General features: G+C 41.9%; 1 protein-coding gene across 2 annotated transcripts in view; it reads right to left on the bottom strand.

Annotated features, from left to right (window-relative positions):
* The window catches only part of map3k12 (mitogen-activated protein kinase kinase kinase 12), a 52,175-nt gene extending 27,635 nt beyond the window's left edge, over positions 1 to 24,540 (bottom strand). Inside the window, exons 1-7 of one of the 2 annotated variants that reach the window (XM_065293116.1) lie at positions 24,255 to 24,540; positions 22,433 to 22,924; positions 22,175 to 22,361; positions 10,893 to 11,084; positions 9,257 to 9,415; positions 8,866 to 9,024; positions 8,477 to 8,585 (exon numbers count right to left, since the gene is read on the bottom strand). In XM_065293116.1, the coding sequence (XP_065149188.1) occupies positions 8,477 to 8,585; positions 8,866 to 9,024; positions 9,257 to 9,415; positions 10,893 to 11,084; positions 22,175 to 22,361; positions 22,433 to 22,850 (1,224 nt within the window). In that variant the 5' untranslated portion in view covers positions 22,851 to 22,924; positions 24,255 to 24,540. The remainder of the gene's footprint in view (positions 1 to 8,476; positions 8,586 to 8,865; positions 9,025 to 9,256; positions 9,416 to 10,892; positions 11,085 to 22,174; positions 22,362 to 22,432; positions 22,925 to 24,254) is intronic. The other variant, XM_065293117.2, reaches the window with a different exon arrangement.
* Between the last annotated feature and the right edge of the window lie 3,102 nt (positions 24,541 to 27,642).

Genomic DNA, 27,642 nt, shown 5'->3' with positions numbered 1-27,642 from the left:
CTTTGGATATCACTTTCTTGGATTTTATATACACAGTGGAAACTTTGCACATTTGGACTTTTAACACGCTTGGACTTTTATATTGTTTTAGATTTGTTTTTTGTATTTCCTTCTTTTAACAGTCTTGAGTTTTTAAATAATTGTAACTCAACCTTTAAGGCTGGCCGTTACAACTTTATTTTAACATTGATGAATGTTTACAGAAAATAACTAACCAATCAAATGCTGTAGGGAAAACGCTTAGGTTACTCACGTAACCCCGGTTCCCTGAAATAACGGGAACGAAGCATTGCGTCAGTTAGCTGACGCTATGGGGGAAACTCCTGTTTACTCCGTGACTGAAGCCTATTGGTTAACGTCTGTACAAAGTACAGACCAATGACGTTTGAACCCGCGCGCGGGAGGAACGCGACCTTATATAAGCGCGGTTCAATCGTCTGGAGCTCATTATATTCGACTGAAGCGCGCAGCCGAATAACACTCGCTGCGTAGACGTTTGTAGCACGGCAAGAGACGCAATGCTTCGTTCCCGTTATTTCAGGGAACCGGGGTTACGTGAGTAACCTAAGCGTTCCCTTTCAATACGGTTCACTTTGCATTGCGTCAGTTAGCTGACGCTATGGGGGAACGTAATCCCATCACGCCGTGCATACAGAACGTACTGAAGTGCCTTACCGGAGAGACACTGCGTGTGGCCCTATACCCGGCATATTCACAGCTTTAAAAGCAAATGTGTAAGCACCATATAAATTGTTGACGCGCACACGGTGGGGTTTTAAACGCACCGGGGGCACATAACATAGCACAAGACGGCGAGGTACCGAGCGCGCCGCGGCTGTGCGAGATAAGTAAATTCAGAGTCACGTTGGTGAGCTCGCTGAGCGCACCGTGGTGTACACATAAAACGCATGAGCGTGCACGATTGAGCCGAGAGAACCTGCGCTAGTAGGGCAGGGACGTCTAAGCTGTACAATCTGACAACGTAGACGGCGAAGACCAGCCGGCCGCGTAGCAGATATCAAATAAAGATATAGATACCCCTTTAGACCAAGTTCATGAAGAAGCCAAACTCGCACAGAGTGGGCTCTATATAGGACATAGCTCATAGAGGGGCGTGAGCCAGTGCGATGGTTTCAACGATCCATCTAAATAACCACTGTTAGCAACAGACATACGTAGTGAGTGATCTGCGAAGCTCATGAACGGTCGATCTGACTATAATATGCGGCAGAACGGTTCGTAGCGTGGGATTATACAGATACCACAATAGTGTGAACCCAGGTGCACCCTCGAGCGCATCGGGATGCATATAGGTAGTATTATAGTGCACAGATCGGTGAGCTTTCCAAGCGCGCCGTAAATGTGTATTGACTATAAATTGCACGGGCACAGGTGAACACTTGAATACATCGTGAATGCATATAGATGAATCAGAGTGTTATAATGCACAGGCCGGCAAGATTCTCGAGCGCGCCGTCATGTGTTCTGATAATAAATTGTGCGCACACGGGTGAACTCTTCAGTGCACCGTGAAGGCGTATAGATAAATCAGTGCACAGAACGCGCCGTGAATGTGTACAGATATGATTGATGAACGTAACGGTGGGCACCCAACGCACCGTGAACGTACACAGATGAACAACAATGTATGTGTCACAAAGCATAACACAGCTGTGTATACAGGTGAGCTTTCCCAAGCGCATCTTATTGTATACCAAAATGTTATAGCGTGTACATGTGAGCTTCTCTAAGCGCACGGTGGACGCATATAATTAAAAACCATATCGTGCATACAGGTGAGCTAATGGGCGCACCTTTAATGCAACAAACCTCAGTAGTGCGCGAAGCAGGGATGTCGAAGCTGTAAACTGACAACGTGGACGGCGGGGACCAGCCGGCCGTGTCACAATTGTCAAATGAGAAACCTCTAAGACCATGCCCATGCTCTAAGACAAGTGAGCATAATTGTCACGGGAGGTGATAACGTCAACGATCCATAAATAGCCTGTATTGACAGGTGCTCTAGTGAGTGATCTGTGACGCAGATGAACAGCTGATCGTCTGATGTACGTCAGACGTATGTGTCATACAGGACCTTGGACAGTTCCAGAGCGCTGTGCCTCGGGCACCGTCCGCATCTGAGAAATGACAGGCTTATGAATAAAGTGAATGGCCAGCCGTAAAAGCATGGTTCGCTGTTACCGCCGCCGTCCGCATCTGAGAGATGACAGGCTTGTGAATTAAATGAATGGTCGGTCGTAAAAGCGTGGTTCGCTGTTATCACGGCCACATAGATATAGGTAGGGGAGAGAGCCGCCGTGCCTCTGTAGTGAGGAGAAAAGTGTTCCACCGGCGATTCGCGGGGGGTTTTGACTTTCAAATGTCACTAGACAGAATGGATCAGACTTTGCATAAGGACGCCTCGTGAAAGGGGTCCTAGCAGCTTGTGTCAATGTGTCATAAGGCACGTAATGTAGGTCGTGTCCCACGGATGCCATCTCCGCACGCCCATCGTAATGGGTTAATATTGGTAGTTTAAGCATGAGATGCGTATCACTCTGATTGAACATAGCTTATAAAGCGATGCAATGAGTTTATAAAGGAGATGACTCGTCAGCTTGTTCAGGGGGCGAGATCTCAGTCTGGTTCGGTAAATAATGAAACCACCGTAGATTGCCCGACCGCATTATCACAATAACACGGTCGAGAGTGCTGCAGTGCTAAATCATCCTCTTAATGTACCGTATTCACAGTACAAGGTGATTTATATGAGACAAACGGCGTTCCACGCGCCGAAGGCTGATTGCCGTCGTAAAGCGTGTTCAACCCACAGCAAATGCTGGGCTAGCTCGTAATGACAGCACTTCATGCAGCCGTGTGTAACTTAAGCAAGCTTCCCGGCCGTCAGCTCGGGGCGGGACCTTTGCTTAGTCAAACTGAAGTGGACTTATGAACAGAATGCCACGATATTCAGCTTTCTGAGGCTCGTTAGAGGGGTACGTGTGCCCGTCTTAAACGAGATGCCGCGCGCGTCTGACTGTGCGCGCGCTTTAAGCTTTGAAACTTATTGTGGCGGGTAGCAAGCTCACTTGAGGTTGATATTACCCTTAATATCTCCGAGTATTGGAGCGGAGGTGTGAGCGTCTTCGGATCCGCTAATATAAATCAGCTATATGGCCGAAAAACGTCATAAACCGCTTGGCTGTAAGCCTTTGAGTGGCCGTCCGGAGAGGGCGCGATTCAAACGCTTGGAGCCATGCAAAAGTCTGAGGCTGTCCTTCCTCTAGGAAGAGAGAATAACAGCCGTAAGACCGTGCTCGTTTGCGCCATCAGCATCGTAGCGGAGAAACTGAGGTGGGCTGCGAGCGAATTTGGCAGAAAGGTGTTAGAGACACCGTACAGTCGTGGGGTGTCAATACACAGTATATGGCCAAACCGGGGTTTTTTCGGCTAGCGTCGATAGAATTATGGACAGCGGGCCGTGTGTGCGTATTACTGAATGCTTGTCAGTAAGGCGATAAAGTGTTTAGAGACACCTTTGTAAGGGGGTGAAAAATATATCCCCCATCCATCCGTTTGGCCCAATGGCGAAGTCCAAACCGCATGGGAAGGATTAATAGCGCGTTCGGTCTTTTCCGGAGCTTTGCAGATGACGTTTTGGCGTTACGTAATTTAGGTATATTTATCTCTAATCTGACTCCAAAGACAAAGATTTAGTTTATATTATATTACAAATCGGATTATTACTTTTAAAACTTACAGAATTTAGATGGATGTTTGTTTGTTTATTCTGATAAAGCTCTGGTATTACACTCGTTCATTCGGTTCTCACAGTCGCACATGATCCTAGTACGGGCCTCATAATTAATATACTGGTCAACGGTCGTAAGCGAATCAGTGTTGGTCGCTGCCAGAGGTTGGACTATACGCTTAAGCGGCCGCTTTCTGCGTGCTCAACTTTAAACATACTTTATTTAGTCCCCTTAGAGGTGACACTTAATTATTACAATTATTATTTCTAATCAAGATTAATGAATAGAATAACATTGAAATAAACAGAGGTTGAGGCTGACCCTATTTAGAGTAATCAGAAATGTTACTCTAAACGGAAACACAGCCTCCACGCTTCTAAGTACACTTAAACTAACGCCAATTGCTATTCGTATCTCACAAATCCTCAGCTGATGTATTATTCACTATCTAACTGGGTTTGGGCCGATCCTAGCCTGATTTCAGTCCTTACGGTAACTACGGATACAACGATATTACTTGTAGTGTCAACATTTACCGAGCAACACAGAATAAAATCAAATATAACAATTTATTAACCAGGTAGGTAAAACATAATTCAGAAGCCAATTCACATTCCAATTCAAATACGAGAAAACAAATATAATCAAATGAGAATAATGCATACCTGGCAAGTGATGAATATCTGGTTACAGATTTCTCAAAGTAAAATAAAATACATGATGCTGTATCAAAGATACAGCATCATGGGGGTGAATTTCCATGAATAGAAAGACCCGCCGAAGCATTTTACATCATTCCCTTAAATATCCAGAGAGACAAAGCATATAGGAGTTTGCTACTGATTGGTTGTTGTAAAATTCAGGGGTGTTGCCTAATATACATACAGTGGGTGATTGGTCAACATCTCTAAGGTAGGAGTTGTCTCCCAACATTAGGTTACGTTTACTTGTTTATTGTCACAGATTAACATTGAATCCTGTTGTTGTATGGAGATGTGGTGTTTGAAAATCAAGTGTAACTCTCCAGGGAGTCTCCTGTATTCGAGATAAAGTTCTGGTTCCCGAGAGGGGTGTTTTGGGGGTCTTGGTCCCCTGCCGTGAGTCCTGGAGGAAAACTTGTTGTGTTGCAAAAAAGTTATCTTTTGATGTCCTTGCTGCCTCAGGCACCTACAGGGCACACACACTGCACTCTCGGGCATCCATGCTGTGTTCCCAGGAAGGGCTGACCTTTTGGTCAGGATCAATCAAAATTCTTACACCGTACAACCGTAGGTGTCAATACACAGTATAGTAAGCACGGAAATTACTCTTTTTAGAGGAATTAAATACCGTTCGCCACTATAGTGAGGTCGCATAGCCGACAGTATTACACAGTATGTTTGGATAAACAGCACACAGAAAGCATTTCAGGGCAGTCCAGCCGAGGCGCGACATAACCCCTTTTTTCCCAGACAGTTTCGTTCTCTGTTGATGCAGCTGTGCTGCGGAGACCAGAGCTCAGCCGTTCAGGTGCACAAGCCTCAGTAGTGACGGTGACCGAACGGCTCACGGAGCAGGGTAGTATGTCTAGGTGGTTTAATGTCAGACTGAACCCATCGCAGAGAGGAAGTCTGCCGTGAGGCCCGCGGTTTTGCCGTTTATTAAAAGGGCAGAAAAACCGGGTATATATATAAGAATATACCAATATTCAGCGCACTGATATAGGACGGGACTGAATAAAGGGAGGTATTCGGGCCTCAGAATATTATAAACAAATTCGTTCTGCCTCTGATTCCGTCTAAACCAGAGAGAAATTACCAGGCAGACGAAGAATGAGCTATCTGAAGTGAGATCGGCTCAGGCCAGTAAAGCTCTTTAATAAGTGTTTTAGCGCTCCAATAGAGGCGTGTCCGCCTTATCGAGCAGACGAATGAGATCGTGCCGCTCCAGGAGGGGAGGGGCATGAAGCTCTCTTATAATGAGTGTTCTTGGTGCTCCAATAGCGGCGAATCGGCCCTATCGAGCAGACGAATGAGATCGCGCCGCTCCATGAGGGGAGGGGCATGAAGCTCTGTAATCGTTGAACACTGGACAGCTGCATTTAGAGGCAGCGAGCCGTAATACCGCGTGCTAGCTAAGCCGTTAAGAGACCTCACCACTGTGGGGAAAGGAGCGAGGGACTCCGCGAGCGTGGAGCACGAGTGGCTGTGCTATGACAGAGACAGGGGCAGACCGCCCGTGTTTGCTTGTCGTATGCATCTATCCAGGTCTACGGTTCCCCGCTTGTTCATCTCAACAAGAGAGGAACGGCAGAGGGGAGCAGCAACACAGACAGAACAGCCATGCGTCGTGACGGTATCACCCGATGCACTCGGGGGATTCATATATGTGCCAGAGATCTCGCCACTGAATGTAAGAGGAGCGAAGGGACTCTGTAATCATCAACGGTTGCGGTGTGACAGAACACAGGGGGGGTTAGTCCGTGTGTGCTTGTCTATGCATCCATCTAGTCTCATGGCTCGCCGTGTGTTCATCCCGGCGAGAGAGGAACAGCAGGGGGAGCACGAAACATGGATAAGACAACCAAAGCATAAGCGCGGTCCCGGCGTGGGAGGTGCCAGACCGGTAACGCGCTCGGAGGAAATTCATAGCAGAGAGGCTCACCGAGCCGCTGTGCTGGACGCTATTACAACAGCGCCTGCTCTTTTAGCGTATAGCTTTATATTAAAGATATTGATCTTACCAGGCGGCCGCAGGGGAGACCTCGTCAGGCGTGTGTCCGCTGCACAGGGCTCGTACCACGGCAAGCGAAGGCTATCTTCGGTTCTCGGCCGGAAAGCGGCAGGGGAAGACGCTAGACCTGGACTCTGCTATCTTCGGTTCTCAGCCGGAAAACGGCAGGGGAAGACGCTAGGCCTGGACTCCGCTGCAGGGCTTTTGTCAACGGCGAGGTAAGGCTTCTTCTTTTTCTTCGGAGCAGCGAGAGGTTCGCGCTGAAGGAGAAAATAATGAGCTCCTGACGATTGAACCACGCTTATATAAGGACGCGTTCCTCCCGCGCGCGGGTTCAAACGTCATTGGTCTGTACTTTGTACAGACGTTAACCAATAGGCTTCAGTCACGGAGTAAACAGGAGTTTCCCCCATAGCGTCAGCTAACTGACGCAATGCGAAGTGAACCGTATTGAAAGGGAACCACAATGAACTATATATTAAAAACATATAATCTCTGCTTAGTTACTTGTCAATGACTGCCAGTAAATTACTGTGGAAAAAATCACAGTAGTTACCTGGCAGCCATTGACAATAGTGATTTACTGTAGAAAAGAAATCACAGTAGTTAACTGGCAGCCATTGACAAGTAACTTACTGTGGAAAAGAAATCACAGTATTTAACTGGCAGCCATTGACAAGTAACTTACTGTACGGAAAAATCACAGTAGTTAACTGGCAGCAATTGACAAGTAACTTACTGTACAGAAAAATCACAGTAGTTAACTGGCAGCAATTGACAAGTAACTTACTGTACAGAAAAATCACAGTAGTTAACTGGCAGCCATTGACAAGTAACTTACAGTACGGCAAAATCACAGTATTTAACTGGCAGCAATTGACAAGTAACTTACTATAGAAAAAAAACACAGTAGTTAACTGGCAGCAATTGACAAGTAACTTACTGTGCTTTTTCTAAAGTAAGTTACTTGTCAATTGCTGCCAGTTAATTACTGTGAATTTCACAATATGTTTTTTACAGTGAATGTTATTTTTGAAAAATTTTGAATAGCACTGATTTGTAATAAAGTTGTTTTAATATAAAAATAAAAACTGGCTTTGATGTAGCAAACTATATTTGCAATGTTGCTGTAGCTTAGCTATCCACATTTCCCGGGGGGATATATATTCCAAGTAACTTGCCCAACACTGTCAGAATGTTATATAACACTGATGTTGTAGTGTTGTTGTAGAGTTCACCTGTGAACTCTCGAGGCTCTCTGACCAAGAAAACGCACTTGAGGCTCTCCGAACAGGGACATGTTCTCGATGCTCTCCGACCAGGATCACACTTTTGAGTCCCTCTGACCAGGAACACGCTCTCAAGGTCCTCCGACCAGGACCACGCTCTCGTGGCTCTCCGACCAAGATCATGCTTTCGAGGCCCCCCCAACCAGGGGCACGCTCTCAAGGCTCACTGAACAGGAAAACGCTCTTGAGGCTTTCAGACCAGGAACACGCTTTCGAGGCCCTGCAATCACAAACACGCTTTCGAGGCTCTACGACCAGGACCATGCTCTCAAGGTTCTCCGACCAGGCTCGCTCAACCAATCAGAAGGAAGCATTCAACAGCCCAGTGGTACAATAGTTGATATTATAGGACAATTCTTGACACCCCACCCCAGACCTCACTAATTTTTAAACTCTGGCTACTTCCATGCTTCTTCATGTTTTACAGCAGTTGGCATCCAGATTTTTGGAGCATTACCATCATCTTCTGCTCCAGATGGAGACATTATTTAACAGTCCAAACAAAGAGAAGTGTTTACAATGTAAATTTTGAATAGCGCTGATTTGTAATAAAGTTGTTTTAATATAAAAATAAAAATTAGCTTTGATGTAGCAAACTATATTTGCAATGTTGCTGTAGCTTAGCTATCCACATTTCCCGGGGGATACATATTCTAAGTAACTTGCCCAACACTGTCAGAATGTTATATAAGACTGATGTTGTTGTGTTGTTGTAGAGTTCACCTGTGATTTGAAGTATGTCTCCTGTGGTGTGGACAGCACATCTGCTGAGGCAATGTCCAAATGCAACAGAATCTGTCTGAATGATGGCCGGTTCCTTGGTTTGCAGTTCCTAAACACACACAAACACATTCTAAAATGATTACATTTCTAAACGAGATTGATTTTTATTCAGCTGTGATGACAGGATCCCAAACTTACTCAACAAATTTCTTGTCTAGCGTTAGTAGCTGCAGGTCAGTAGCTTACCATGAAGCTGTCTCTCTCTCTTTTTGGCTCTTTCTCTCTTTGTTTGTCTGTCTCTCTGATTGTCTGTTAGTCAATCTGTTTGTCTCTCTGACTGACTGACTGTATGTATGTCTCTCTGTCATGTATCTTTTGTTGTCTCTCACCAGCACTGTCTGAGGAGGATCTTGAATCCATCCGGGCAGCTTTCAGGAAGAGGAAGCTGTAGGCTGTTGTTTCCGACGCCCCATATAATGGCAGAGGAGTCCACGTCTTTATACGGAATCTCACCGGTCAACATCTCCCATAGCACAACACCAAATGACCTTAAGTACACAACACATCATTCATAGCTCTAACAAACCAAGCAAGAAAATAAGACTGCATTTAGCTCCTGTCATTGTTATGTACTTAGTCCAGGGGTGTCCAATCCTACTCCTGGAGGGCCGGTGTCTCTGCAGAGTTTCTCCAGGACAGAGTTTGGACACCCCTGATTTATTGTGTCTAACGTTTAGTTTACACTTAAAGTAACTAACCAGCATACAATTATTCCCATACCAGATATCCACTTTCTCGGACACAGGTTCATTTCGAATGACCTCTGGAGCCATCCAGGCCACGGTGCCAGCGAATGACATCTTGGTGCTCTTATCTCTGAGTTCTTTAGATGTGCCAAAGTCTGAGATCTTTACCAGGTCATCATGTGTGATCAGCATGCTGACAGAAGACAGAAAACACAGGTTTAACACAACACTGTAACCCAAATGGACATGACTGCGAGAAAATGACAAGAACATTTAAAAACAGGAAGTTTCTGATGAATATGAGTGTGCTTAGTGAATAGGGAATTTACATTTTATGAATGTTGAAATGATTCTCATCCAAAGCTACAGTGTCTTTTCAGAAGATCTGGATTAAAACACTCAAGTCTGTTAATTTTGAAAAACTGGCTTCTCACCAATATGGGTGGACGACCATGTTTTTGCCACAAACCAGAGCTAGTAGTCAGTAGTTTAAGTAATTCTAGGTTCATTTAAATCTTAACAACCAAAGTCCCTATAGGGAAGTCACAAAACAGGCCAGGCATACTTAGTAATGACCACCTCGGTTGAGGTTCCGAGTGAGCTGTACTGATACTAAAATGTGATGTGTATACTGCGCTTTGTTGTACAAGTTTCCAAACTCTCTTCTTTTTGCAGTCTAAAACATCCAAATGCAGAGTATCAAAAACACCATGCCATCGATATGCTTCATAGTTCTTGTGATGTGCGTTTCTTTTTATCATGTTAACAATGACTTCACAGCAGTGTAGAAGTGGCAAAACTATAACCAGTGGCAGATTTAGGCATGGGTGTCATTGGCAGTTGCCCATAGCGGCATTTAGCGGAGGGCAACACAGGGTGACTGCGAATAAATGAAATGCGCATTTCATGTCACTGTGCTGCCATTTAACCTGTTTGGGACTAAAAGCGTGTGCCCTGCTGGCTGGACTCCAGAGTGCTTTGACTTCATACAGTGTTGCACAGATCGATCAGCGTTTGCCATCAGGGCCAGCAAGTGGAATTAAAGAACATTGCTCCTCTACTCTGTCATATCTGTCAATCAAACCAAGCCCAAGTAAACCAATCCAAACTGTGTCACACCAAACCTAGTCGTACCAAACAGTGGAAAAGTGCCATAGGTGAAGAAAAGGAGGATCAGTTTTAATGCTTTTACACAAAACTCATTCAGTGACCAATTTTATCAATATTTAATCAAAAGACTCTTTAGACACCACACACTACACAACTGTAAACTATGACTGATCACAACTGGAACACACTGAACACAAGATTAGAGACAATTTCAGCAGTAACAACATAAAAAACGTCTTTCGTGGAAAAAACACCTAACTTCTGGTAAACTCCACTAAGAATAAATAACAACAAAGTCATTTTAAAGTAGTTTATTTATATAACAAGCAAAATAAACAACATATAGTTTACCTAGGACACCAAAACATTTGTTATTTTCGACGAGATATTTGTTTAAGAGTTCAGTTTAGCAACTAGTCAGACCATTAAACAAACAGAAAATAAAAGTAAAGTTCCGACCAGATGCGTAATTTCGTCACCTCACGTGCGTCCAATGAAACTGTCTATAGGGAATATATTTACATTAACACACTTCGTGCAAATGTCAGTGTTTGACTTACTTAGGTGATTTGAGATCTCTGTGGATGATCTTGTGTAGATGAAGGTAGTTCATTCCTCCAGCGATGCCCATGGCCCAGTCCACCAGCAATGATGGTGTGATCTTTCTGCCGGCTCTCAGAACTTCATACAGCTGTCCCTGTGCACAATACTCCATGAGGATACAGTAACATGGAGCTTGTGTGCATACACCTCTGAAAAACAAACACATAACACAAATACAGCATATTACTTTCTGATTCACCATTTATTCATCCACAGATCAGACACAACACAGAAAGACACAGAAGGATATACCTGTTTAATACTTTTTCTATATTTTTTTCTATATTTATTTTTTTATTTTTTCTATACTTTTTTGTTTGTATTCATAATAAAATATTCTTAGGGGGGTCAAAAGGACTGGAACTGAGAAACATTAACATAAAGACAGAAGAGTCAGGACAGATCAATGCACATATTCTAAACTAATCTCAATCTGTAAATTAAGCAGACATCCAGAATCTAATAATGAGACATTGAGCATCAAATTTCGATTTCAATCATTAAATCATTAATATTTGACATGCTCTTACTCATTCTATATCAAAGACTTATCAAGGATATATTTTCACAAAATGTTTTCTACATTATCTAGGAGGATTTTATGTAGAACGCAGCAAATCTCAAACAAATAAAAATACTTTAACTGGATTTTCACAGGCAGGATCACAAAATATTCTCATTTTCCATCTTTAGCTTTAGCTTAGACATCCAATTAAATCCAAATCACTGTGAAACACTTTTCTGTCTCTCCACAAAAACAAGCTTCAGTATACAGCCGTGGAAAACATTAAGAGACCACTTCAAGATTATTTTTAGTTTTTATAAATGTTTTCTTAACCTATCTACTGTGTGTGTTTTTATTTATGTCTCATTCTGACAACTACCGACAACATGTCTGGCGTATTCTTAATAACAATGTTTTTATTTGCATTTACTTGCAAGTAAAGGGCTTAGAGGGAGAGCAGAGGAAGGCAAAGGTTGTAGGATTCCAGGGAGCTTGGAAAAAATGTGATCTCCCCAAAGGTAATTTGACATTGGCTAACCTCTGGAGGTTTGAGTCATATCAGATCTCCTTCTTGCTTCGAGACAACTATGGCACCCTTCAAACCTCTTTGAATCTACACAGATGTGGTATGATGGAAGACCCAACATGCACGCCATGACAAAGTACTGGCTGTGCTAGCTGACATTCTGCAAGCTCCCGCCTGACATAACATTTGTAAAGGAGACAAAGGTAACAGGGCCCAATAAATCCAGGGTAAGCCTTCTACAATCTGAAAAGAAAGCGTCAGTTTCCAGATGTCATCCATACTACCCAAGGACACTGATGCAGTCCTTTTCTTCACAGAAGGAAAGAAGATAATTTTGGTGGAGCTAATGTGGGAAAAGGGGTGGGAGAAGGCATTTGAAAGGAAGTCTGAACACTACAAAGATCTGGTGCAGGACTGCAGGAACAAAGGTTGGCAGACATGGTTGTACCCAGTCAAGGTTGGATGCATGGGCTTCCAAGCCCGGTCAGCCTGAAAGCTGATGACAGACATTGGACTGAGAGGAATTGAGAGTAAGAAGGCAGTGCAAAGATTGGGGGAGGCAGGAGAGAGAGCCAGCAACCCCATACACAGCACTCTTAAGATGGCACCAAGCAAGCTACAGAAGCCACACATCAGCAATACCCCCAGAGTCTCCCGAAGGGGAAAAAGATACTCAACGGGACTAATGTAAAAATCACATAACACACATTGTTTCTGCCAATCTGATGTTAATCTTGATTACCTATAGACTAGTATTTCATCCTTCATATTTCCACAGAGTATTTCGTTTTGTTTGATTTATAAAATACAGAACAGCCTTTCCATTTTTTTTCCAGAAAAAGACGAACTCAGTTTACACCTATCACTGTTTTAACCAATTGGGTAACATAAACAGGCTGGGGGAATTCATGTTAATGTTAAAAAACCTGTTAAAAAACCATAAAGTGAAATTTTCATGCCATGTGCCCTTTAAATAAACACTTTTTAAATAACAATGGCTTACAGTCAGAGACAGCCATAAATATATGATCCAGAATCGGATACTGAGTCGGTAATTGATCAACAGGAACAGCAGCAACAATTACAGTTGGACGTTTCTTATCTGGTAATTAATCCTTGTTTGCTTATCTCCTATTTTAATAAAAAAGTGACGTTATTCTTGATGTTTATTTTTTCTGCATTTGCCATTACATGCACGTATGCGTTTGAAAACAAAACACGTGAGATTTTGATTTACTTACCGCCTGTGATTCCAACTCCTGAACAGGGTATTTTACAGTTGAGAAGCCTTGTTTGTTAAGATATTCTCCACAAAATGCAGGGAACAAACATAAACCCTTTCAAAATGATGTTGCTGTCCAGGAAAAACAAACTGCATCCACTGTGTGTCTTTTCCAAAAACACACTTCTTTTGTCTAACCATCTTGATATAAAACAAAGTTGTTGCGTGCCGAGCAGTGATACCTATGGTTTTTACTCAATAGAACAACGTTAATGGGCGTTCTCGCTCTTTCTCTGATTGACATGCTTTTCCGGGGGAAGTCCCCATAAAAGGAATATGGGGTCAATCAGACGTACTGGGGACCCATGATTGAAAATTACCCCCCCCCCCAACGGTTATGGCCAGGAACAAAAACACAGAGAAGGCTTATTCAACCCAACATAACTGGGAAAGTACCAGAGGTAAGTGCTCTTGTAGTAAGTACAAGACTTAACAGGCCTCATAGCACATCAGGCCAAGACCAAGTGTGTGAGAACACACAGTTGCAACACGCAGATATAGAATCTGGTGAAATGCAGGAAAACTCCAGCCAGAAAGCACCCCATAGCGCTGGAGATTTCTCAGCCCCTCAATCACCTACACCCCAAGATAGCTTACCACAGATGCCATACCACAGCCAGAACCCATGAAGAAGAAGATTAGGTATCATGGAGGCATCCAGTTTCGATAAGGACCTGAATAGAATCCTTAAAGTCACGTCAGCTGGCACAGTTGAGCAAAAAGTGAACACCCTCACAAAGATCATGTACAATTTAGCAAAGGAACAATTTGGCACAATAGAGAGGAAGAGAAATATCAAGGAAGGAAAGCAACTGAACAGAAGGGAGAGGGAAATTTACAACCTAAGGAAAGAAATCAAGAGCCTTAACAAGAGGTACAAAGCAAGCAGTACAGATGAAAAGGAAGGTGTAAAGGAACTCACAAGCTGGCTCATCATAAAGCTCACTATTAAACAGGAGAATAGGTAACCAGAGGCCCAATAATGGATTCACGAATAGGGCAACCAGCTATATTGATGACCTTATAATCACAACAGTATCCCATGTACAGGCCAGGTGGGTTCTAACAAAGCTTGATGAGGTGGCAAAGTGGACCAGAATGACTTTTAAGCCAAAAAAATCAAGGACTTTGATAATTAGGAAGGGTAACATCTTCCCCAAGAACAATCTGTTCATACAAGTCAAGATCATTCCTTCCATTAAGGACAATCCCATCAAGTATCTGGGAAATTGGTACAATGAGTCATTACAGTGCAGCATGGAGAAGCAAGCAGATGGTTGGCTAAAGAAAATAGATAAATCAGGACTCCCAGAGATGGCTTTATCAACATGGCCTGTTTCCCAGACTTATGTGGCTGATTACAGTGTATGGGGTTCCACTTTCAGCAGTGGAAGGAGTGGAATGTAAAATCAACTGACAACTCAGAAGGTGGTTACTTTAGGCTTTACATCAGTTGGGCTGTACATCAGGTCCGGGCTATTACAACTACCCTTATCTTCCCTGGTTGAGGAGTTCAAAGTAGCAAAGTGCAGGGTTGTGATGACCTTAAAGGACTTAAGAAATAACAAGGTCAGAGAAGCTGGTATAAGAACCAGATCAGCATGAAGGTGGGATGTCTCTGCAGCTCTGACCCTAGCAGAAGGGAATGTAAGGCACAAAGACATCCTAAGAGCACCCTGCATAGGAAGGTAAGGACTGGGAATGACTCACTCCCAAGAGTGGGGTAAAGCCAACCCAGTGGAGAGGAGAGCATGGTTCAGAGCTTAAAGGAATAGCAGAGGAAGGCAAAGGTTGTGGTGCTAGGATCCCAGGGAGCCTGGACAAGGTGGGATCTCCCCAAGAGGAAGGTGACATGGGCTGACCTCTGGAAGCTTGAGCCATAGTGGATCTTCTTCTTGCTTAGTCTTGCTTAGTCTATGACATCCTCTCAACCTCTGTGATTCTTCACAGATGGAAGATGAGGGAAGACCCAACATGCAAGCTATGCAAGCAAAATGGAAAAATGGCACACATATTGTGAGGATGTAAGATCGCACTTGCCCAGGGCAGATACAGATTACGCTATGACAAAGTATTGGGCTATGCTAGCTGACATCCTAGAGCAGGAGAATACTTTAAAGATCTGGTGCAGGACCCAGTCAAGGTGGGATGAAGGGGCTTCCAATCCCGGTCAACCTGGAAAAGGATGACAGACGTTGGACTGAGAGGCAATGAGAAAAAGAAGGCAGTGCGAAGATTGGGGGAGGCAGCAGAGAGAGCATCTTGCTGGATTAGGATCAAGAGGGAGGAGTTGAGCTGGCAGCCAGGAGGGATTGAGTAGTGGCTGGCCACCACTGCTGACCCACCAACAGGAGAGTTTTATGGTTAAGGGTCGAAACTCTTCAGGATTGCTCTGTCAACCATCTGATGACACAAACTCCTGGCTAAAGCTCCAGTCAAAGCTCTCAAAGGGGATGCACACAAATCAGACAGGGTGGAAAATTGACATAAATTACTTATATTTGTGTTTTTTGGCAAAATATTTTAAAAAAGTACACCTCAGGGAAGATAATAAAATAATGAAAACTCCTCATGACCCCTCAAGAAGACCACATTCAAAAGTCAATCAACATCAACACTGAGGCTCATGGGAGTCACCATCACAGAGAACCACTTCTGAACTGACAAAACCTCAAAAGTGGTGGGTAAAGGGCTGTTCACATTATAGATGATAATTATAAAAATATTGTTTAAAAAATCATTTTATATTAAAGAAAATAGCGGAGCTCAACCCACAACTATAAAAATAAAGATACAAGATCCAATATTGTTGTGATCACTTTCTGAGCATTTTTTCCAACTGATAAACGATTGACAGCCAATCAAATCTATTTGAATTTAAACTGCGCATTTGAAATGGCAGATGTCAATGTGGGGAAACTCATTTCTGAGGTCCATAACATGACATTACCTCAGGTATCCAGCACTTTTGCAGTTGTAGTGAAATTAAATATGTAATGTTTTAATTCTACTATACCAAAAGGTAAGATATTAGATTACACAAACTAGATTCACTGTTTAGAAATACACAAAACGCAGCGTGTTGAGGACATCTGCTGGTTATAGCTGCTGTAAATGTAACAAGAACAGCATATTTATACATTCACATGACATGTGAACCATTAAAAATTTTTTTGTTAAAGGAAATATGCAAAATAATTTACTGCCATCGAAGGTAAATCACTTGCGCAAGTACTGCGCCTCGCTAGCGAATTGACATAAATCCGGTGGTGTGGATGCTAATATAGTTATAGTTAGCATTATGGTAATCACTAAAGTTTGGCGGCAGTTAAGGCTCACAATGGCTTTTTCCACAAAAGCTGCTCGTCAGCTTTTACAGATGCATGACAATATCAACCAAACAAACAGACTCAAGAACAATTTCTTTTCAAATGCAGTGAGACTACTGAACTTTTATATGTCATCAGTTTGATGACTGACTGGTACTTACATATTTATATTATTTATCTACCATTTTGTATGAGTTTTATGTTTGATTTCTTTGCAATTTTTTACAATAAACTGTTGACTTAATGTTTCACTGCTTCTGTTCTATATTTACTTTTTTACCTTATGATTTACCTAAATATTATTCTGTTAATTTATGCATTGCACTGTTAATATTCTGTACTTAAATGTATTATTTTAATATTGCCTATTTTCCTGTAAATATTTGAAAAATTACTTAAATTCTATAATGCAGAGTGGCTGACACATGCAATTTCACTGTGAAAGTGACATGATTGCCAGGTATGGTAAACCATTCTCTAAATCTGACATCTTCATTTAACCCACCCTCTGTGAGGAGTAAACACAGAGAGAGAGAGCGGTGGTGTCAGTCATTCACTGAAAGATGATTTGATGAAGATACATTGAGAATCAAACCTGCGACCCTCAGGTTAGAAGTCCAACTCACTAACTATTAGGCCAACACTCCACAAAAAAGTTAGTTTTACTTAGGCTACTTTTACACAGAAACGATCAGAAAAGAAAGCGCAAAAGTGGCGTTGCGTTATTAATTCTAATTCCGCATTTATACAAGCATTTTGAGGGGGAAATCTGCGTGCATATGGAGAAGCAAAAGTGTGTGATATTCGATGTAGTATGCACTCCAGGTGGCTAGGTGGCAATGTGAAGCACCACCAAGTCCGCGCGCCTGCATACAACCCTCTTCCTTTTTCTCCCAGGTCTCGTCCAAAGCCGTCTGGTTTGCCTACGACGAATTGGTGCATCAACAATTTGATGGAGGTAATTAATGCGCCTTCTCTGATCAGAAATACTAGCTGTGAACATTTTGTACAACTGCTGGAAAGGCTTGTTTATTTATCACAGCTGCTATGGCAACTTAAAGGTCCGACATATGGAAATAATCCGACATGTTTGTTGTTATTTTCATGAACTGGCGTATGCCTGTGACATAAACGCGTACATGACGAGAGCCACCGTGAGCAGACTTTGCATTTTTACCCTTTAGACTGGAATGCGAGGGTAGATAGTTTTTAAGATTTCCTCTCTGGAGGGTGGTTTCACTTTTTTTGCATTTTTAAGCCCCAAAAACGCTGTCACTGTGTAAACAAAAGGCACATCCGAAATTTTTTTTTACGTTTTCACCCTCGAGTGTTCTCGTGTAAACAGGTCCTTAGGGCACACTCACATTATCCAAACCAAACCAAACCATGCCCCAGCGCAACTGACGTCTTCACCTTTTGAATCGCGCTCAGGCGCGATTGCACTCACACCACAGCCTTCCGCGCCTGAGCCCAAGTGAACCGCGCTCCGGCCCACCTCTGCAACCCGGCCGCGGCGCAATTAACCAATCCGCACCCGAGCACGGAACAGAGCTATCACACTAGTCAAACAAACCAGGCTTTGGGGGTCAAACGCGACCGAGCGCGGTTTGGTTTGGATAGTGTGAGTGCGCCCTTAGTCTAAGCTCTGAAATGTTACCCTGTGTAGTTTAGAGGACACATTTGGTATTTTACACTTAAAGCCCTGTTTTCAGATTGTTTATGATGAAATAGAATGGTTTTGACTGAAATTTGGACATATGATGCTGGCCCGAGAATTTTTGGGTGTTTGTTGTATTACCCCCCACCTACAATGGGCGTATAGGTGCACTGGAACAATCCTTTCTAAAATGCATTAAACTTTCATTTACAAAGACGTAAAACTCACTGAGTGGTCAGGGGTGTTCACTGATATGCTCACACAAAAATCGCTGCAAAAGATGCTTTCCAACAGGTTTTATCATGGTTTTTGTCCAACTCCATTGACTTGTATTAGATGTCCTGTGAGGTACGGTATTACTCCGTGCCGGGAACTTTGTTTGTATTCTTGCAATTGGCAAAGGTGGATTATCGCCACCAACTGGGCTGGAGTGTCTATTATTCAACGGCTCTCAACGGAAGAATGTACGGGTGTGAGGCGTTTGGAAAAATAGGTCCACAAGTTTACAACGAATGCTAAAACACCTGTTGGAATGCAGCAATTTTTGTGTGAGCTTATCTGTGAACACCCCTGACCACTCGGTGAGTTTCATAGGTGCACTGGAAGGATTGTTCCAGTGCACCTATGCAAACACCCAAAAATTCTCGGACCAGCATCATATGTCCAAATTTCAGTCAAAACCGGTCTATTTCATCATAAACAATCTGAAAACTGCGCTTTAAGTGTAAAATACCGGACTTGTCCTTTAAAGAGATAGTAAACCCAAAAATAAAAATTCTGTCAACATTTACTCACCGTCATGTTCTTTTAAAACCTGTATGATTCCTGATTGACAGAATTTTTATTTTTGGGTGAACTATCCCTTAAATACATACAGTACTAATCAAAAACATCTTGCCATATTAGGGACATACCCGAATTATCGAATTTTCGAATATTCGATCTGCAATAATAATTCGAATAGAAAAAAAGCTTTTTGAATGTTTGTTTGTTTTAATGTGCCACAGCAGGATTAATGCTAATGCTCATTTAATGTTTTTTCACTTCACCTGTACTGTCTTATACAGACTTTCATGTAAAATATACATACATTTTTGTGTATTTCTGATTGTTTTGGCAATTCAGATTAGTGTTAATTTGTTCGTCAACTACCTTTTTTTCATGACTAAGACAAGACTGCACAGATGTCCAAAAACACTGACTAAAACTAATTGACATGTATAATTGTTGAGTAAAAAAGACGAGACTAAAATGTTTTGCACAAAATAAAAACTAAGATAAAATCTCTCTTCATTTTCATCTACAATCGTCTCAACTAGGGATAGAATATTCAGCCGTTACGTTACACCTTCAAAATACACTGAATGAGTTTGCGAAGTTGCTAGTACAGGTCTCAAACTCCTGTTGCTGCCAGCCTGTGGCTGCAACACGAAACTACATCGGACAAGAACACAACACCCATAGATAGCGAACACGAGAGACAAGCGCGGACATCATTTGTGAATGTGTCTTTTAAATCAGAAAACCAAACACGTTTAACAAAGTTGCATTCAACAAAAATCATTCAACAAGTGTATTTTGTCAGGTGATTATGACATTAAATCAATATTTAAGATGTGTGAAACACTATTTGACTGAAATGGTTATCAGAAATATTCTCAGAAATAATTTATTTAAAAAAAATACAAAATTGTTTTAACTAAAACTTGACTAAGATAATAGAGTTTTCTTTTGACTAAAACTACACTAAAATGACGAGACTTTTAGTTGACTAAAACTTGACTAAGATACCTTGAGTTTTCTTTTTGAATACAACTAGACTGAAATGACAAGACTTTTAGTCAACTAAAACTTGACTAACAAAAAAGATATGTAAATGACTGAATATGACTAAAACTAACAAGGAAATTTCTTGGCACAAGACTAAGACTAAATAAAAATAGGTGACAAAATTAACACTAATTCAGACCGTAGACCAATTTAAGTATTTCGAGTTTTAACACCATCGGGTTGTCTGTTTTTATCCACCGGCTCACATGCTTTTCTGGCGCATCAGGGCATCATCTGAGATTTATAGACCCCTTCAAGGTTTGTAAACATTGAATGACTATCAGGTGCGCGCGCAGCATGGGGTCAAACTTTTCATTCCATTCAGGCTTTATAATTTAATCTAACAGGGCTGAAAAATGATGACTTACCTCAAATGAACTGAGCACTACAAACACAAGCCTCTTTGATATTTGTATTGTTCCAGTCTGCACGTTAATTGCTTGCAGCCGCATATGTTGTATTTTTTTTGTTTTTGATATTCTGCATGAATCGCAAAAACTTAACGGAAGACCTGATGCGATTTTCAAAGCCCACGACGCAAGTAAGCATTTTTGACGATACCAAATAATACGCAACTCAATCTGCTGTAATGACTTTTCTGACCCCGACATGCGCAGTGGGAACCTCCTGTGACGTGAACCGTGAAGGGGTCTATTAGCTTCCTGTTATATAGCCCATACTATTTTGTTAATACAGAGCTAAACGAAACAAGAAAACGAAACGGAGAACATCTGTGGAAAATAAACCATATTACTGCAGACAGTTGTTTAACAGCAAACAGTAGCAATAGCTCTGTCTTTGTGAAGTGTTGTTGAATTAAGATCGTAACTTTGCACATGCATCAATAAGGTATCAAGTCAGCTTACGTTATTTGTAAAATAATGTTATTCAGATATTCTTGTAAGATCCGTCTGTTGTTTTTATCAGATAACCACGGAGCAGCGTTTTCTCCACAGTCAGCATTATTTTAATGAGAAGAACAGGCTTTCACCGGAGCAGGTCAGTTAAATATGGTTGCCTTTCTTTACAAAAACGTGTCAAATTAAATAAAGAGGATATTCATATGCCGACTGTGCAGTCTGTTATCTAGCTATGTTTTTTTCATTCACTCCGGGCTCTCCTGGTGTTATGAGTCTGTTTATATGATAATAGCCTACTTAATGTCAAGTACTCAAACTTTTAACTTCACTTGAGTTTGTGGTTAGGGTGTAATATAATTAACTCTTTCCCCGCCATTGACGAGATATCTCGTCAATTAAGAGAAAACGCTTCCCCGCCAATGACGAGATTTTCCGTCTTTCCGCAATACCGCTATTATCCACCAGATGGTGCCCTTCCGCAACTTTTTAAACCCGGAAGTATTGCCCTATGGCAAGCGGCTGCATGTCCGTGTCTGTTTTAAAGATCGCTCTGAATGGGATCTCTATGAAAAGTCCGTCACAAAAATGGAATTAGCTCTGCTTTTTGCTCAAAATATGGTGTTTATGCAAAAACCTACCCATATTCAAAAGCTGATTTCAAAAGAACCACTAAAGGTAGGATGAAACGTTTTTTTTTTTTTTTTTTGAAAGCAGAGGGTCTGTTCTTTCATTTGATATATTGTATGTTTATATATTTAAAGAAGAACATTTTCTGGAAGGCATTAAACTGGTGAAAATCATGAAAAACGCTGGCGCTGGCTGGCAACTTTTTTTAAAAACGCTGGCGGTGAAAGAGTTAATTATAATAAAATATATAATATAATTTAGGTATAAAATCATTTATCAACAAGATCAAACAATACTGAATTCGTACTAACAACCGACCTGAAACACAAAGGATTTGACTAATTTTTCTGTAGGCTATTTTTTAACAAGATTTTTTTATATAAAATTAAATATATATACAGAATATAAGCTTAGCTTGTTGTGGATATTTCTTAATTAAAGCCTTCTGAGATATTGCGACAAAATAAAAATAAATGAAAGTTTAACTAGTTCTATAACAGTCTAATTCTATGCTAATTTGGCCTGCGTTTTACAAAGCTTTGCATAATGATGAATGTTGTTATGTTTATTTAAATATATCATGTGACAATCTGAGTTTGTAATCACTTTTTTGCTTCACTTACTTAAAGGTGATGATGTTGGGGTGCTTGAGTTTGCGTAGATGCTTGATCTCAGTCTCTTTGATATCTCTCACTTTTTTCACAGCCACCTCCTCGCCGTGGTACTTGCCGAGAAAAACGGCTCCTTGTGCCCCACTGCCCACCCACTGCAGCTCGGAGATCTCCTCAAACGGCACCTCCCATGATTCTGCTTGAGACACATTTCCGTTTAGCCAATCAAATTCCCCAAAAACATTTTATAAAAAAAAATGGTTTACTCACCCTCATGGCTCTGTTTGTGCTCTGTAGAATAGGCTTTCCCAATCATTGTCCACACCGGCTTTAAACATCCAAACAAACCCTCCAGAAAGCCTCCACCGCCTGCCTGGAGTCGGAAGCTGTCTGCCTGGTTGCGCACCGCTCCGCCTTCAGCTCCACCCTCCTGCAGCTTTAGCACGCTATTAGAGAAGTTGGTAGGCTCGTCGCTCAGGGTGGGGCTGTTGCTGTGGGTGCCACTCCCACCCCCGACGGGATCGATGGAGAGCACGTTACGCAGAACGCACTGGGTCGGGGTGAGTTCGGTGTCCGGAGTGCTCCCGTGCGCCTCAGAATCCGGCCGACAGAAAGGGTGTTCAGACACAGGGGTGCTGAACCCTGAGAGGGAGGGGGACGGGGCATGTTGCTCATGGATGCAAGCCATGGCGGCAGAAGGTGTGGGCTGGCCCACTTATTTACCCCCACTTAAGAAGAGTCCCAACAGTCACTTCAACCAAGCTGGAAAGAGGAATAACAAAGCAAGTTTGTTTTTTTCTTTTTTGTTGTTACAATGGCATTTGCTCAGTCAGTTCATTAATAGAATATATTAAGAGTTTGTGAAGATTGTGAACTCATATTTTTATAATTTATAGTTTTTAGTAGTATTTAAACCTCCACATGCTGAATAACTATGCTGATATCTAAAGAGCAGGGTGACTTTTACTTTTATGCATTTGGCAGACACTTTTATCCAAAGCAACTTACGATGCATTACAAGGTATAACATTTTTACCAACGTGTGTTCCCTGGGTTCGAACCCATGACCTTTTGAGCTGCAATGGAATGCAAAGTGTGTGACCGCCCCTTAAGTCTGAATTATTTGTTTTACAGCATTATACATATTAATTTATTATATAAATCTATTTAATTTAATATATTATTTTAATATTTATATTTAATAAGTATATATATAGTTTAATAATAGCAAGTCTAATAGCAAATACTATTGCTTTCTTACTATAAAATAATCTTTATTTAAAAATTAAATAGGTTTACTGTCAAGGATGTCAGCAGATTTCATAGGTATCACTAATAATCTCATGTCTATTAATGAAAAACATTAAACAACACTCACTGACATCAACACCAAACATAAATGAATAATCCTTAATACAATTATACAAATACATATAAGATGATAAATTATATACAGAATGTGTGTGTGAACGCTCAAACACAGGCATACTGAACGCAGTTAACAAAATGACAGTGAGCAATATGTTTGTATCTATTTCTTTCATTAAATACGCTACATTCTCAACACAATGTGTCGGTGTCTTACAAAACACTTCCACGCGAACCGACGCACGCATCGCCCGCGCTCGCGTCCGTCCCATCACAATACAACACGACAAAATTGCATAACTAATGCATGCGTTCTCGTGGCGTGCGTCTTTCAATTACACCATTATTGACGCGTTTTACAAGCGTGTTAGTTCAAAAACACCAAAATCTGGCACGCGCACTAATAATGCACGCGTTTAATGTGACGTCATTGGCATCAATGGCGCGTGTGAACGCGTCCAGCAGTGAAGTACCGCAATGACTGAAGAGAGGATGCGCTCACACACACACACACACACACACACACACACAATATACACGGACACTAACACACGCAAACACTAACACACGCACGCAAATACAGGCACACACACACATACTGCACGGCTACACACTGATTTCTGATTTTTTTTCCACGATAATTTTTATTGAGCAATTTTAATCGCGCGATCGATGCGCCGCTCGTGTTGTGTTGTGTTGTGTGTGGGTTGTGGATGAACGGTACCGAATCTCCGCGCGTTGCTGTTGTCGCGTTGTCAGGTGACGGGATGCGGGATGTGCGGTGATGTTTTCCTCTCGGCTCCTCTCACGTTAGACTCAATATTCCCCGCGCGTTCTCCTCTATTTCTCTCTCTCTTCGTTGGTCTGATTTGATCTGATTGCCTTCGAGTCCCATCGGATGATCACAGGTTCGGCTCCATCGCTCCAGCGGAAGGAGCTGTTTCTCCTCTACGGTGCTGAAGTGACGTCAGAGGGCGGCATGACGCCCGACAGGGGGCGCGCGCGCGTCCGTGCACCAAAACATGATGTCAAAGCCTCTTAAAGAAAACGCTTGTTTATTTACATTTCTCTTATTATGACTTCCACTTATTTTGAAAAGCGTAATTAAATTTTAATTTTCTCCACTTTTATTCGAGTATTATTTTAGTCAGAATGTCAAGATGTAATCTCTGCGCGAGAAGCTTATAATTTAATACTTAAAGTGCATTAATGGAATAACAAAATATAAAACAGAGATCTTCAAAGCTGTTCTAGGAAATCTTTGTTTACATATCTTGGTGCTGCTCTAACACTGACTGTGCTTGCTGAATTGATTGACTTGAGTTTGTAAGATCTTTAGGAGCGAGTTTGAGATCTCTGAAATAAAACAGCCTGCTTTACATTTACACTCTAAGAAAGCATGTGTTTATTTTTTTATTGCACATTGTTTTTTATTTTAACACATTATGTGTTGATTTTGTGTTCAAATAAATAAAAGGGACAACACAAGATGTATTAAAACAACACATAAAATAGTAACACAGAGATGTCAAATGGTAAATGGTAAATGGACTGCATTTATTTAGCGCTTTTAACAGACCTATGGCCATCCAAAGCGCTGTACATGTTGCCTCACATTCACCCATTCACTCACACATTCATACACCGACGGCGGTGTCAGCCATGCAAGGCGCCATCCAGCTCGTCGGGAGCAGCTGGGGTTAGGTGCCTTGCTCAAGGACACCTCGACACTTGGTCCAGTGGAGCCGGGGATCGAACCACCAACCTTCCGGTTTGTAGACAACCTACATGAACCACTGAGCCACTGCCGCAAAAAATAGTAGGCTACAAATGTGAAGTTTTAGCTCAAAATACTGTGCCATAAAGATAATTTATTATAACATGTTAAAATTGCCACTTTGTAGATGTGAGCAAAAATTGCCATTTTGGGTGTGTCCTTTAAATGCAAATTAGTTGATATCTGCACTAAATGGCAGTGCTGTGGTTGGATAGTGCAGCAGATTAAGGGGCGGATCCCCTTCTGACACCACAAGGGGAGCCACATTTCAATTACCTATTTTTTTACATGCTTGCAGAGAATGGTTTACCAAAACTAAGTTACTGGGTTGACTATTTCACAAATTCTATGTTGATAGAAGCACTGGGGATCCAATTATAGCACTTAAACAGTTAAAAAGTCAGATTTTCATGATATGTCCCCTTTAAGAGTGTACTTCTGTACAATGTTGGGACAGGGTTCATCTGTCTACAGTTTACACCAATTAATGCTAATTGAAATGCTCCTGTAGTAACTATGTTAAACTATAATAACCACAGTTTTTAGTTTGAAATAAAAAACCATTGTTACTTTTTGTAAGGGTCTGCCCCTTTAGTTAGTCAGTATATAATCACATGCAGCCATGTACAGTTGTATAAATTTATCAGACATTTTTAACCTTGCTAAATAAGACCAAATTTTCAGTCTCTGTTTAGATATCTGACCGGCGACTGCATGAAATACAAGCAAACACGTCCTGTAACTGAACTAGAACAGATACATACAAAAACAGTTGAGATTAATATTTACCCAACATATGGTGTTTATAAACATGGTGGGTTTGGATGTGGCATCTGTAATGTCAAGTTTGATTTACTTTATTAAACCCAGGGGGAAATAAATGGGTCACAGCAGCAGTTTGTCACAACATATATGTAAGCCCGTCATGTGTGTGGTTCCTTTTTTCAAAATATGTTTTCTGCGCTTGGAGGGATCATGTGTGTATCCGTGTCTTGTCAAAATAAGTGCCTGCAGATGCATCTCTTTAATCATAAACGGTTTTGAGATGTGTGCAGCAGGCACTTTTTTTGACAAAACATGTAATAATCATGGTTCACATGATGCAACAAACACATATTTTGAAAACGCAAGCAAAACACCTGACACTCTGAACACTTATTTTGAATTAGCGCCTCTCAGATGAGCATTAAATGATGTCAATAGACCCTTTTACAGCCCACGTGATCAAATAGCCTGCGCGCACATCCCAGCCAACATTTGTATATAGGGCCCATATGGGTATGAATTGGGCTGAAAAATGGGCCCTATATAGGATTGTCCGCGGGTTCCATAATGGCCTCATGCTAATTGCCCACATGGATTTCATGCAGGACTGCACTTGCCACTAGGTGGGCCCCACCTGGGCAATATGCACAACACCCATATTGGGCCCAGATTTTAGTTTTATGTGGGTACTACATAGGGACAACACGGTCATGAAATATGGGTTGTAAGTGGGATTGTCCGCGGGTTCCATGTTTGCCCCTTGTCAATTACCCATGTAGGTTATCTGCAGTATTCCACTAGGTGTTTGGTGGGCCCCAATTGGGCAATATGCATAATGCCTATGTTGGGCCCAGATTTGAGTTTTATGTGGGTACTACATAGGGACAACATGGTCATGAAATATGGGTTGTAAGTGGGATTGTCCGCGGGCTCCATGTTTTCCCTTGTCAATCACCCATGTAGGTTATCTGCAGGATTCCACTGGGTGTTTGGTGGGCCCCAATTGGGCAATATGCATAATGCCCATGTTGGGCCCAGATATGATTTTTATGTGGGTACTACATAGGGACAACATGGTCATGAAATATGGGTTGTAAGTGGGATTGTCCGCGGGTTCCATGTTTGCCCCTTGTCAATCACCCATGTAGGTTATCTGCAGGATTCCACTGGGTGTTTGGTGGGCCCCAATTGGGCAATATGCATAATGCCCATGTTGGGCCCAGATTTGAGTTTTATGTGGGTACTACATAGGGACAACATGGTCATGAAATATGGGTTGTAAGTGGGATTGTCCGCGGGTTCCATATTTGCCCCTTGTCAATCACCCATGTAGGTTATCTGCAGGATTCCACTGGGTGTTTGGTGGGCCCCAATTGGGCAATATGCATAATGCCCATGTTGGGCCCAGATTTGAGTTTTATGTGGGTACTACATAGGGACAACATGGTCATGAAATATGGGTTGTAAGTGGGATTGTCCGCGGGTTCCATATTTGCCCCTTTTCAATTACCCATGTAGGTTATCTGTAGGATTCCACTGGGTGTTTGGTGGGCCCCAATTGGGCAATATG

This window comes from Paramisgurnus dabryanus, chromosome 15 (assembly GCF_030506205.2).
Source record: "Paramisgurnus dabryanus chromosome 15, PD_genome_1.1, whole genome shotgun sequence".
Taxonomy (NCBI): Eukaryota; Metazoa; Chordata; class Actinopteri; order Cypriniformes; family Cobitidae; genus Paramisgurnus; species Paramisgurnus dabryanus.
The sequence above is the reverse complement of the archived record's forward strand: the minus strand, read 5'-3'. Positions and strand labels throughout refer to the sequence as shown.